This window comes from Platichthys flesus, chromosome 24 (assembly GCF_949316205.1).
Source record: "Platichthys flesus chromosome 24, fPlaFle2.1, whole genome shotgun sequence".
NCBI classification, from domain to species: Eukaryota; Metazoa; Chordata; class Actinopteri; order Pleuronectiformes; family Pleuronectidae; genus Platichthys; species Platichthys flesus.
The window spans coordinates 5,994,205-6,007,548 of record NC_084968.1 but is presented as its reverse complement, the minus strand read 5'-3'; the positions used below and the strand labels follow the sequence as shown (position 1 = coordinate 6,007,548).

The following is a 13,344-nucleotide window of genomic DNA, read 5'->3' as shown; positions in this document are numbered from 1 at the left end:
AATGCACTACGCTTCCTCATTCTTCTGTAGATTTTTTTTATCTTGCCATCGAAATAGGCCATCACTTCTCAGAATAACTTCATTACTTTAATGACCCACATTACATGAATACATTTTGTCCTGTATTTAAGAGGTGGCAGAGAGCTGTAACAAAGAGAGAACTGTCTTACATGGAGAACGTTCGTAAAGTCAAACTAATCTCCTTTCCCAACCACTGCTCCTTGACTCCGAAAGGAAACTTCACAAGGTCAAGGAAAGCATTGAGGGAGAAGCCATGATGAGTTAGAAAAGGAGATAGGAAAGGAGAACCATGGTTCAGAGAAAATCTGACTCCACTCACACTCAGTGTTCTCTTTCAACTAACTTTATTTATAGTAGAAGATACACAGACTGTACGGTACTCTGTGCGCCTAGTTCAGATTCCTGTCTAAAACAGAATGACACTCTGAGAAAAGAGGTTTTCACTTCAAGCAGAGCGAACATTTCACCATCAGTAACTCACAGGAACATTATACAGATGACTTTATGTTCTGATGTATTCTCTTTGTATGTTTGCGGTCAGACCTCCTGATACACTCCAGGTATGAGAGCTCTGTTTTTCTCCAGCTGGGAAATATTTTCCCTGCAATTCTTTTTATTTAATTAAACAGTCTTTTGTTTTGCTTCTTGTATTAAGTTACTTTTATTGAATGGTTGTCGCTTCATACAGAAAACGATTGTCTGCTCTTGGCTGAGCAGTGTGTGCTGTGGCTTTTGTGCTTATTGGTTTCATAGAGAGGAATGAAGTTCTCATGACTTCCTCTCAACCATCAAGCAATTCATCTGGCTTTCTGTAGCCAAACAACTTAAAGTCAGTTTCATAGAGCTTGTACAGCTTCATCCTTTCCACTAGAGGCACTTTTCTGAACCAGCCTGACAAAGACTCAGCAGTTGTAAGGTTGACATAGGAAGGAGGGAACTTAATGTCGTTCTGCAGCTTTAAGGTGTTCAGTAGCTGTTCAGCATCCTCCTGTAGAGTCTCCACATGGCCAATGAAATCATACCTGAGAAATAAAACCAACCAGTATCAACCTTTAGGAAAATTTCCATCAACAACGCAGAGGAAAGGATCTTTGTAGCATTCAAAATGTCCTTACTGTATGAGGCAGGGGTGGCAAAGACGATGCATCTGCCTCCAGTGCGGATCAAAGGGTAGATTCTGCTCACTCTGTGGGTCCACAAGATATTGAATAAAGTTGTAAAATGTTATGCGTGGCGGATAAGGCTGGCTGCCATAGAGACACTGGATGTGTTGGCTGAGGGGGTTATAGTAGTTGTCATTCTTCGAATCTTCGAATTTGTCTCGGAAGGCTGAGATGAGACGGACGAACGGGTCCCGTACAAACAGGAATTTGGTGTAGTGCTTCAGCTTTGCCTGTGGTTAACAAATACGATACACATGAACACTCTGTCATACTAACTGTGTTGAAACTGAACCAACTCATAGCGAGACAAACTTTTGGTTTGTAAGTTTAAACATACTTCTGAGGTCACCATATGGACTCACCTTCCTCTCTATTCTTGGGTAGCTGCTTAAAAGACGTAAGGTGTCAAGGCCATGAACGTACTGATCATATATGGAACTAGGCTCCTGATATGGCTCCCCGTGTTTCAGTATATACATCACCCTCTTCCAGTTGGTACATGCAACCTGAGAGACAGAGTGTACAGCCAGCAGGGTATTTAGCTATAAAGTATTTTCCTAAACAATCTTGTGTGCTGTGTGTTCATGTCCGTGTCACCTTAGGAATGTAACAGTAGATGATGCCGTGCTTGTCATCCACAATGAGGTTCTCCAGTTCACTGTCACTCAAGTCTTCAAGACTGTGTTCCCCCTTAGAAATGGCCTCTTTGTCATTTTCACAGATTTCTTTTAGCAGCTGTTTTCTCCCTTCCTGTAAGTTATGCATCCTTTCAGCTGTGATAAGGAGAAGCAGAAGATACATTCAGTCATCCAAAGTGTTTAGTGCTAAAAATAGCTTTAGCATTGAATTCTTACTCATAGAGAAAATAGGTGTGGCCAAAACAAAACCAAAGGGCAAATATCTCTCTTGGTGAGAGCCTCAGTCAGGTAAAGAAATGTAATGCATGATAATCCAAAAGTAATCAGAGCTGAGGTCACATGTGCACCATCTACCAGTCCATGTATTAATTTCATAGGCAGTGGAGAGCAAAATGCAAACAATGAATGAAATGAACAAAATGCATTTTAAACCAAGATCAGGATGCAGCAGGAACAGTGAGAAACTAACAAACACACATTTTACCTCTTTTTCGATGGAACCTGTCCCATCCGTAAACGGACATGATGAGAAAAATAAATCCAAGAAATATAAGGGTCCACAGCATTCCTCTGCATAGTGCCATGGCAGCTGGATATATTGTATATCAGTCTAAGCTTTTGAATGTCGTTGCGTGTTAGTTTATCCTAAATATGAGAAGAGTTTTATCAAGTATTTATTTAGAAGCAATGACAAGGTATGAAAAGTTAGAGCTAAGCAATGGGCACCAATATCACAGCCCCGGCACTCTAGCAGCACTAGAGAGTCACGAGTCGCATCAAAAATACGGCGTCTGTAATATTAACAGTAGGTATAAATTGATTGGTCAATAATGAAGGGGAGTCGATACTTGGTGCCAGCCTCTTGGCATTGGAATATGGATATGACAAGCAACCGCTCCCAATCTCACTCCTCCTCCTCTGATAATTGCGTGGCAAAATCTTCAATTCATGACAGTTTTTTTTGTGTTTCAAAAACAAGCCTTGACTCGACTGAGGCCTTGTGAGTCAGTGTTGTTGTTCATTGGAGTAAAGAATATTGTGTTCCTGATCCATCGGCTGTATGTTCCTTTTTTGTAAACATTTGAATCCTCTAAACCAAAGAAATCACAGGTCTGTACCCAGTGTTGTGCATGAAGAAGTTCAAAAGAACGCGTTCATTGAACAGGTTAACTTTTATGAGAACGATGAACTGAACGCAATTTAATGACAAATAATGACTTTAAACGGTGGACACTTTCATATTGTAGTGTGCCCGACTGAATGATGGTCAGATTATTTTTCACTGATGGTTCACAATCCTTTATTTCAGATCCCAGGCAGATCCCAAACGTACGTTTCCAGGTGGACTGTGATAGTCCAGGTGAAAGCAAACATTGCATTCATGTGTGCGTGCGAACAAATTTCAACACATTACAGAGACAGAACTGGGTGCAGAATGAGAGGAGGGAAGGTTTGAGTCCTCCAATGGGAGGAGTGCTGCCATGGAGACTCGAGCCCCAATCTCTTTTGGTCTTTGTTGTATGCCTATTAATGGCCTTGTTATGTTTAGATTAAAATGTGGTGGAACAGGTTAACACTGCCCACATGTGAACCTTCGTACACCGCCTTCCTCTCAGGCCTGCAGAACCTGTTTGCTGAGTAAGTTCATTCCACATCCTGTAAGTGTGTGCGTTAGTGCAGCGGAGCATGCAAGCAAATGACATTGGATATAATCACAACAATCCCTCTGTTGACGTATGACTATACGTCACAGAATAATCAGAATAGGAAATTAAAACACGGAATATCAGTAAACAAAAATCACACGACACTGGACACATCGACATATCCCTCAGCAACGTCGTCATATTCTACCTCCTGTGCTATGCTCTGGTCATACTCTGGCAGATTATATTCCTTGTGCATGGCCTGAGGAAACAGTAGCAGGTAATTGCCGGCGTCATGGTCAGAATCCATTTCATCGAGGAGAGGCATCATAGCCGCCTGTTCACCGTCTCGTTTTGCCACAGCTGTTTCAATAACTCAAACACATAGAGCACTGGCGTAGGGAATGCACAACATCCACAGATGCCAAAAAGGGCGACGAAGAAGGCTGCAGACATTTGAAAAGCCGTTACCATATTGGACCATTTGCTGAAATATACGTCATGTAATCATCCCATGATGGCACTCCTGAGTATTCTTTTAATTCTACAGATAGGGCTTTTAGACCATCTAGTGCAGGGGTTTTCAACTGGTTTTGTCCCAGGGACCACCATTCTAGAAAGTAATCCGCGCCCACTGATGTGCCTACGCGTGTGCGTGCCTACATGTGTGTGTGCGTACGTGCAAGTGGATAGAAGGAATCTTTAACATTTGGTTTTCCATGTTGGTTTTATTTAAAAACCTCATAAAAATCTACATAAATGTGTAAAAAACTAAAAACGGTTGATTTTCAGTGCTTAAGAATTGAAACCAAAATAAATGAATAGTAATGACAAAGTAATGTAGATTATGTCACAAATGATAATCATACAAAATCACACAAACAATTGAGGCCTACTTAAGTATAACCTCATGATCACCAGCAGGAAATCCCACCTACTGCGCGAGTAGTACTTCTGTGTGTCTGTCTGTCTAGAGCTGCTGCCTTCACTGTTTTGTTCGGAGGCTTAAATTCAACTGAAGGGACACAGAAAAGTCACAGTGAGGGAATAAGTCTAATAATCATGTTTCCATGTATTTCTCTCATTTACCCAGATTTGATTATAATGAACGATGAATCTAGATGTTGTGTAACTGCAGCCTTACATCAGCTAAAGGTGTGAGAGGACAAACCCATGTGATCAGCGCTACAACATATTGACCGTTGTTCTTTACCATGCAGCACACGCCAGGCGACCCCAGCAGCACGCACTTCTATGGACTCTTCACCCCCCCCAGTGGTAAGATGAAGAACAAGCAGAACCATGCACAGGTTTTTTGACACTCTTGGAAAGAAGAAATCATTTTTCTCCTTTAACTCTCAGTCAGAAATGGAATAGGCTTTTCCCTAAATTTTGATCCTTTTTATATTTGACGACATGAGAAATTAACTCTTATTACTTTTTGTTCACAGGGAACGTGAGGAGCTGCACGCAGTGTGTGTTTTCAGTCTGACATCATCAAAGTGATGGACGGCCCCTTTAAAGAGCTGAAGAAGACCGGTGCGGGCTGGAATCCTGTCCCCACACCCGGGCCTGGCCAGGTACTGGGCTTTACTATCCCATATCTTTCTATCAATCTCTTATACAATGCCTCCTTCAACGTCCTTAATGTATATCTTCTCCCCTCCACACTTTTTTAAGTGTTTAAATAACGCATTAAAGGCCGAAGGATTGGAGTCATCCCTAAAAACCCCCAGACAAGGTGCTGACAATCGTGAGGGACCACCCTCTGATGGAAAACAGTGTCAACGCAGCACCCCTGCTGGTCCGCAAGGGGACAAGATACACCAAGCTGGCTGTAACCAAGATAGGGGCAGAGCCATCAGGAGTGGGGTGCTGCACCTCGGAACAGGTGAGGAGATATAAGGACCTTAATGTTGCTAACAGCATCTTTCTAGACATATTTTATACTTTGGGAATTAATCACAGAAGTGTTTGAATAGTTTGTTAAAAGATGAGATGTAAAAGTTCACCATGTGATCGTGTATGTTGCAGACCGTGGGGAGCTCCACCAGGTGGAGGTAGTGGGCCAGAACACCACCCTTCTGCAGGAGATTCCTCTGTTTGCCTCAAATGAACCTGTCAACAATATATTACTACACAAGGTAAAACTACATGCATCCGTACACACCCTTGACAAACAAAGTAACCTGCAGTGCCAGGACATATCAGCTGTCATCTTTTGTTTCCAGGGCCAGGCTCTGGTGGGCAGCCCTCTGTCTCTGGCTCTTGTCCAGGCTGAAGGCTGCGCGCTGTATCCCAACTGTGAGCTGTGTGCCAGAGCCAGAGGACTGGGTTGTGTGTGGAGCGAGAAGGAAGCAGCCTGCAGGAGCACGGCAGCACATAGAGAACCGGAAGGCTTCCAGGAATGAAAATCACAGGCAGGCAGCAACTGTATTGATTTAGAAAAGCTGAGTTAAGTGTAAAAATGTAGATATTTCTGATCAGCGTTTTCATTATTTTACATTAGTTTGATAGTGGAAACACTAGTAATTGTTTGTCAAAAAACAGATGAGCAGAGCTGAAGTAAAACGTCTAATTATGATGTTGAGTAGATACCAGAAAACAAGAGATGCAACCTTCACTAATCATATCACACTTGATACATCATTAATAGATTATTATTACTATTTGTGGATCTGTTTTTAAATGCAAAGGAAAAGGAAAGACTTCTGTTGCTTCTTAAACCTTTGATGCAAAGGTTTGACTACATTTTGTGTGTGTGTGTGTCCAGGCCTGGTCCAGGTGATTCGGTAGAGGAGGCCTTGAGGAAATGTGATTTAAAGGAGGGTACATGTACTCCACTTTCATGTGGTGATCACACACAATGCAAATAAAGTTAAGCATCAATTGGTAGTATCATATACCCCCATCTCCTGTTATTCACCTCTCTGCTGTCTCGCCGCTTGCTCTCTCTCTTCCAGGGCATTGCTCTCCTTCCACCAGGGAGCTGCAAGTTTCCATCAGCCTGCCTCCTGTTGCCGTGCGTCCAGCTGACTCCCAGGCCCTGCAGCTGGGAACATCCTCTCCACAGACACACCCGGCAACATCACTCTGACCTGGAGGTGACCGTCACAGAGGAGAGCCTGGGAAAATACGTCTGCACATGCCAGGTACTACTGCACTGATGTAAACCGCAAGTTCTTTATTTTGTTTTAAGTGTTGCTTCATTATACTTAGATTTTCACACCACATACAGGTCAATTAACACTCTCTCTCTTTTCATCTTGGTTCCAGGAGGTGAGACCAGGAAGCAGAGACCACACTCCCTGTCGTAGAGCAGCCTATCACCTCACACTAAAAGGCCCTAAAGCTGGAGGAGCAGTAGCCACAGCCGGTGGGCGTCACGTCCTGGCTGTCTCCATCCTTTTCTTCTGCGCAGGTGTAGCTTTCGGTATGTGTGTCCTGTACTTTTTGACCAGGCGACGCAACATTGGACGCCAGGGCCACCAGCTGCCAGATAATTCGCTGTCGTCTGGGAAGGGGCAGGACTTACTCGGCTCCTCTGCCACTCCGCAGTCCCCGAGCAGCGCCAGCTTGCTGTCGGAGGGATTCCGGCTAACGGAGAAGCGAAACGGGACCGCGACCACAACCACATCAACCACCCTCCTCAGCAACCAGGGGAATGGTGGCCACCATGGTAACAGCTACAGCGGGACCCTGATCCACAGCAACCCAACGGGCCACGGGAACGCCTTGTACACCAACTGCAACACGAGTAGCAGTGGGCTGAAGCTTGCCTCCGAAATTCTAGCTGCAGACATGTTGGACGCAAGGACAGGGGAGAGAGTGAGGCCTAAGGTGGTAGAGAGGGACTCAGGGGAGGGGGACGAGGTGGATGAAGGGCTGGGGGACGGGTTAGGGGAAGGAATAAAAGGACTAGAGGAGGAGCTTGCCAGCTTTCCCATGTTTAAATCACCAGCACCACTGGCTCAGTGTGAGGAAAGCTCAATATGTGATACAAAAATATTAATAATTGCAGCATTTTTGCTTCCTCCAAATAAACTGAGTACTGCTGGGAGGGATGCAAAATGGCTACTGCCAAATGCCTTTGAAAGGGAGCTGTGGCTCGAAGAGAGACTACTGAGACGTGAGGAAAATATGTGAGTATGAAAGACGTATAGAGAGAGCTGCGAGTGTTGGGATGGACTGTCACAGCTACATAAATGTATCAGATGTAAATAAATAAAACTGTAAATATAAGCTGTGGACAGGACAGTGAGCGTGACGCTGGGCATTTCAGATGTCACAATGAATCAAAGGCCACGTGTGTGACCAAAAGCCATATTGTCTTTGTCCTTAGCGTCTGTTTTCGTTCGCACTCTCGAACTCTTCTCGTAATGGCACCGCAGAAGAGTGCACGTTGCATCCTTGGGCACCTCTCTCTGTCTCTGTATTTCTATTTCTCTCTCTGACATACCACTCAAATCTTTCGAGGGGCCAAAGGCACCAAAGGACTGTTGAGCCACGGACTGCCCACCCCTGGGCTTCAGACAAATAGATGTCAGAGACTAAAGAACCGTGATGGGGCTGTTCCGGCCTAAACTGCCACAGAGGGCAAGTGGATGATAGGTTCAAGTTCACCCATCAGCAATAGAGTCTACAGCTGCCCAGAAATGTCACTGTTCACCTGTAACGTTACTCAGAAGGCAAATGATTTTCAACAAGGATATGGAAGTAATCTGCAGAATGGACACTGAGCCACAATCACCTTGTGTTTGGATTTCAACGTAAAAATGTGTTGTTTTATAATAAAGACACAAAAGTAGCTGTTTACCTGGTATCACTGTTCCCATATGGACCTAATAATCAAATTGAATGTCTTCTTCCTTTGGTCGTGTCCCACTCCGCCACAAAGTTTCATGTAAACCAGTTGCGTAGCTTTTAATGATTGCACATACAGTTCACAAGCACGGCTGCACTCTCTCACTCTAGTCCAGGGATCTTCAACTAAAATTGCAAGAGGTCCAGACATCAACCCTCCTCCCCTTCTGGGGTCTGGATAATTTGAGACATACAAATATGGGCTCTGACTAAATCATCTTAAATGACATTTTTATTGCAAAAGGTTGCTTTTTTAACAATACAAAATCAAACACCAACTGGCAAAAATAGAATGCCTATTCTGGACAAACATGATTTTTCACATAGGCCTTTTAACCATCAAAGATGTGACATCCTAAAAGACAAAGATAAAGTGCTTTAGGTTGCGGAGAGGCGGTGGACTAGTGGCAGAAATTTGGACTATGGGCAGAAAGGGTCTCTGGTTCGTCTCTGGTTCGACTCCAGGAAGAAACAACAAAAAGACGAACCTGGATTGATCTGTCCAAAAATCCAAGAGGATTCTCCGTATCCTGTCTAGTGCCCCTGAGCAAGGCACCTTACTCCCCCAACATCTGCTCCCCGGGCGCCATACATGGTCGCTCACTGCTCTGTGCGTCCTGCACCAGATGGGTCAAAAGCAGAGGTTAAATTTCCCTACCTGCATGAGTGTGCCTGTGCATGTGTTTGGGACTAGTAAATGCATCTTAATCTTAATCTAAACTGAATGACTCAGTGTTGTTCTCAAACAGGAATGTACATGTAAAAGAATGTCATTCTTGAACGGGATTTGGACTTGATAATGTTGAGTATTTTTTCAAGTGAATGCACTACACTTCCTCATTCTTCTGTCGATTTTTTTTATCTTGCCATTGAAATAGGCCATCACTTCTCAGAATAACTTCATTACTTTAATGCTGTGTCTAGTCCCACATTACATACAAATATTTTGTCCTGTATTTAAGAGGAGGCAGAGAGCTGTAACAAAGAGAGAACTGTCTTACATGGAGACATTCGTCAAGTCAAACTAATCTCCTTTCCCAACCACTGCTCATTGACTCCGAAAGGAAACTTCACAAGGTCAAGGAAAGCATTGAGGGAGAAGCCATGAGGAGTAAAGAAAGAAGAACCATGGTTCAGAGAAAAATCTGACTCCACTCACACTCAGTGTTTTCTTTCAACTAACATTATTTATAGTAGAAGATACACAGACTGCACGGTACTCTGTGCGCCTAGTTCAGATTCCTGTCTAAAACAGAATGACACTCTGAGAAAAGAGGTTTTCACTTCAAGCAGAGCGAACATTTCACCATCAGTTACTCACAGGAATATTATACAGATGACTTTATGATTATGATGTATTCTCTTTGTATGTTTGCGGTCAGACCTCCTGATACACTCCAGGTATGAGAGCTCTAATCTTCTCCAGCTAGGACAGATTTTCTCTGCAACTCTTTTTCTTTAATTAAACAGTTTTTTGATTGCTTCTTGTATTAAGTTACTTTTATTGAATTGTTGTCCCTTCATACAGAAAACGATTGTCTGCTCTTGGCTGAGCAGTGACTGCTGTGGCTTTTGTGCTTATTGGTTTCATAGAGAGGAATAAAGTTCTCATGACTTCCTCTCAACCATCAAGCAATTCATCTGGCTTTCTGTAGCCAAACATCTTAAAGTCAGTTTCATAGAGCTTGTACAGCTTCATCCTTTCCACTAGAGGCACATTTCTGAACCAGCCTGACAAAGACTCAGCAGTTGTAAGGTTGACATAGGAAGGAGGGAACTTAATGTCGTTCTGCAGCTTTAAGGTGTTCAGTAGCTGTTCAGCATCCTCCTGTAGAGTCTCCACATGGCCAATGAAATCATACCTGAGAAATAAAACCAACCAGTATCAACCTTTAGGAAAATGTCCATCAACAACGCAGAGGACAGGATCTTTGTAGCATTCAAAATGTCCTTACTGTATGAGGCAGGGGTGGCAAAGACGGTGCATCTGCCTCCAGTGAGCATTAAGGGGCAGATTCTGCTCACTCTGCTCAATAAGATATTGAATAAAGTTGTAAAATGTAATGCGTGGCGTATAAGGCTGGCTGGCGTAGAGACGCTGGATGTGTTGGCTGAGGGGCTTATAGTAGTAGTCGTTCTTCGAATCTTCGAATTTGTCTCGGAAGGCGGAGATGAGACGGACGAACGGGTCCCGTACAAACAGGAATTTGGTGTAGTGCTTCAGCTTTGCCTGTGGTTAACAAATACGATACACATGAACACTCTGTCATACTAACTGTGTTGAAACTGAACCAACTCATAGCCAGACAAACTTTTGGTTTGTAAGTTTAAACATACTTCTGAGGTCACCATATGGACTCACCTTCCTCTCTATTCTTGGGTAGCTGCTTAAAAGACGTAAGGTGTCAAGGCCATGAACGTACTGATCATATATGGAACTAGGCTCCTGATATGGCTCCCCGTGTTTCAGTACATACATCACCCTCTTCCAGTTGGTACATGCAACCTGAGAGACAGAGTGTACAGCCAGCAGGGTATTTAGCTATAAAGTATTTTCCTAAACAATCTTGTGTGCTGTGTGTTCATGTCCGTGTCACCTTGGGAATGTAACAGTAGATGATGCCGTGCTTGTCATCCACAATGAGGTTCTCCAGTTCACTGTCACTCAAGTCTTCAAGACTGTGTTCCCCCTTAGAAATGGCCTCTTTGTCATTTTCACAGATTTCTTTTAGCAGCTGTTTTCTCCCTTCCTGTAAGTTATGCATCCTTTCAGCTGTGATAAGGAGAAGCAGAAGATACATTCAATCATCCAAAGTTATTAGTGCTAAAAATAGCTTTAGCATTGAATTCTTACTCAAAAAGAAAATAGGTGTGTAAACCAAGATCAGGATGCAGCAGGAACAGTGAGAAACTAACAAACACACATTTTACCTCTTTTTCGATGGAACCTGTCCCATCCGTAAACGGACATGATGAGAAAAATAAATCCAAGAAATATAAGGGTCCACAGCATTCCTCTGCATAGTGCCATGGCAGCTGGATATATTGTATGTCAGTCTACGCTTTTGAATGTCGTTGCGTGTTTGTTTATCCTTAATATGAGAAGAGTTTTATCAAGTATTTATTTAGAAGCAATGAAAAGGTATGAAAAGTTAGAGCTAAGCAATGGGCACCAATATCACAGCCCCGGCACTCTAGCAGCACTAGAGAGTCACGAGTCGCATCAAAAATACGGCGTCTGTAATATTAACAGTAGGTATAAATTGATTGGTCAATAATGAAGGGGAGTCGATACTTGGTGCCACCCTCTTGGCATTGGAATATGGATATGACAAGCAACCGCTCCCAATCTCACTCCTCCTCCTCTGATAATTGCGTGGCAAAATCTTCAATTCATGACAGTTTTTTTTGTGTTTCAAAAACAAGCCTTGATTCGACTGAGGCCTTGTGAGTCAGTGTTGTTGTTCATTGGAGTAAAGAATATTGTGTTCCTGATCCATCGGCTGTATGTTCCTTTTTTGTAAACATTTGAATCCTCTAAACCAAAGAAATCACAGGTCTGTACCCAGTGTTGTGCATGAAGAAGTTCAAAAGAACGCGTTCATTGAACAGGTTAACTTTTATGAGAACGATGAACTGAACGCAATTTAATGACAAATAATGACTTTAAACGGTGGACACTTTCATATTGTAGTGTGCCCGACTGAATGATGGTCAGATTATTTTTCACTGATGGTTCACAATCCTTTATTTCAGATCCCAGGCAGATCCCAAACGTACGTTTCCAGGTGGACTGTGATAGTTCAGGTGAAAGCAAACATTGCATTCATGTGTGCGTGCGAACAAATTTCAACACATTACAGAGACAGAACTGGGTGCAGAATGAGAGGAGGGAAGGTTTGAGTCCTCCAATGGGAGGAGTGCTGCCATGGAGACTCGAGCCCCAATCTCTTTTGGTCTTTGTTGTATGCCTATTAATGGCCTTGTTATGTTTAGATTAAAATGTGGTGGAACAGATTAACACTGCCCACATGTGAACCTTCGTACACCGCCTTCCTCTCAGGCCTGCAGAACCTGTTTGCTGAGTAAGTTCATTCCACATCCTGTAAGTGTGTGCGTTAATGCAGCGGAGCATGCAAGCAAATGACATTGGATATAATCACAACAATCCCTCTGTTGACGTATGACTATACGTCACAGAATAATCAGAATAGGAAATTAAAACACGGAATATCAGTAAACAAAAATCACACGACACTGGACACATCGACATATCCCTCAGCAACGTCGTCATATTCTACCTCCTGTGCTATGCTCTGGTCATACTCTGGCAGATTATATTCCTTGTGCATGGCCTGAGGAAACAGTAGCAGGTAATTGCCGGCGTCATGGTCAGAATCCATTTCATCGAGGAGAGGCATCATAGCCGCCTGTTCACCGTCTCGTTTTGCCACAGCTGTTTCAATAACTCAAACACATAGAGCACTGGCGTAGGGAATGCACAACATCCACAGATGCCAAAAAGGGCGACGAAGAAGGCTGCAGACATTTGAAAAGCCGTTACCATATTGGACCATTTGCTGAAATATACGTCATGTAATCATCCCATGATGGCACTCCTGAGTATTCTTTTAATTCTACAGATAGGGCTTTTAGACCATCTAGTGCAGGGGTTTTCAACTGGTTTTGTCCCAGGGACCACCATTCTAGAAAGTAATCCGCGCCCACTGATGTGCCTACGCGTGTGCGTGCCTACATGTGTGTGTGCGTACGTGCAAGTGGATAGAAGGAATCTTTAACATTTGGTTTTCCATGTTGGTTTTATTTAAAAACCTCATAAAAATCTACATAAATGTGTAAAAAACTAAAAACGGTTGATTTTCAGTGCTTAAGAATTGAAACCAAAATAAATGAATAGTAATGACAAAGTAATGTAGAATATGTCACAAATGATAATCATACAAAATCACACAAACAATTGAGGCCTACTTAAGTATAACCTCATGATCACCA

General features: G+C 43.1%; 2 protein-coding genes and 1 pseudogene across 2 annotated transcripts; 1 reads left to right on the top strand and 2 right to left on the bottom strand.

Annotated features, from left to right (window-relative positions):
• Nucleotides 1–348: 348 nt before the first annotated feature.
• LOC133949555 (carbohydrate sulfotransferase 12-like) lies at nt 349–2,578 on the bottom strand. Its single transcript, XM_062383466.1, has 5 exons — nt 2,307–2,578; nt 1,782–1,957; nt 1,547–1,690; nt 1,137–1,414; nt 349–1,043 (listed from the first exon to the last, which is right to left on the bottom strand). Exons 1-5 carry the CDS (start codon nt 2,404–2,406, stop codon nt 803–805), a joined length of 939 nt encoding a protein of 312 aa, XP_062239450.1. The 5' UTR covers nt 2,407–2,578; the 3' UTR covers nt 349–802.
• Nucleotides 2,579–4,783: 2,205 nt separating this feature from the next.
• Nucleotides 4,784–8,440, top strand: LOC133950303 (semaphorin-4F-like; annotated as a pseudogene).
• A 108-nt stretch (nt 8,441–8,548) lies between these two features.
• LOC133950302 (carbohydrate sulfotransferase 12-like) lies at nt 8,549–11,434 on the bottom strand. The gene is made up of 5 exons (XM_062384553.1): nt 11,263–11,434; nt 10,929–11,104; nt 10,694–10,837; nt 10,287–10,561; nt 8,549–10,193 (listed from the first exon to the last, which is right to left on the bottom strand). The coding sequence occupies exons 1-5, from the start codon at nt 11,360–11,362 to the stop codon at nt 9,953–9,955; spliced, it is 936 nt and encodes a 311-aa protein (XP_062240537.1). The 5' UTR covers nt 11,363–11,434; the 3' UTR covers nt 8,549–9,952.
• Nucleotides 11,435–13,344: the final 1,910 nt, after the last annotated feature.

Excerpts from the sequence above, each read along its gene's own strand:
- LOC133949555 (XM_062383466.1), bottom strand. The coding sequence starts at position 2,406 with ATGGCACTATGCAGAGGAATGCTGTGGACCCTTATATTTCTTGGATTT. Across the intron at positions 1,415-1,546 it reads ACCCAAGAATAGAGAGGAAG|GCAAAGCTGAAGCACTACAC; the intron begins GTGAGTCCATAT and ends TGTTAACCACAG. Across the intron at positions 1,044-1,136 it reads TGCCACCCCTGCCTCATACA|GTATGATTTCATTGGCCATG; the intron begins GTAAGGACATTT and ends TTTATTTCTCAG.
- LOC133950302 (XM_062384553.1), bottom strand. The coding sequence starts at position 11,362 with ATGGCACTATGCAGAGGAATGCTGTGGACCCTTATATTTCTTGGATTT. Across the intron at positions 10,562-10,693 it reads ACCCAAGAATAGAGAGGAAG|GCAAAGCTGAAGCACTACAC; the intron begins GTGAGTCCATAT and ends TGTTAACCACAG. Across the intron at positions 10,194-10,286 it reads TGCCACCCCTGCCTCATACA|GTATGATTTCATTGGCCATG; the intron begins GTAAGGACATTT and ends TTTATTTCTCAG.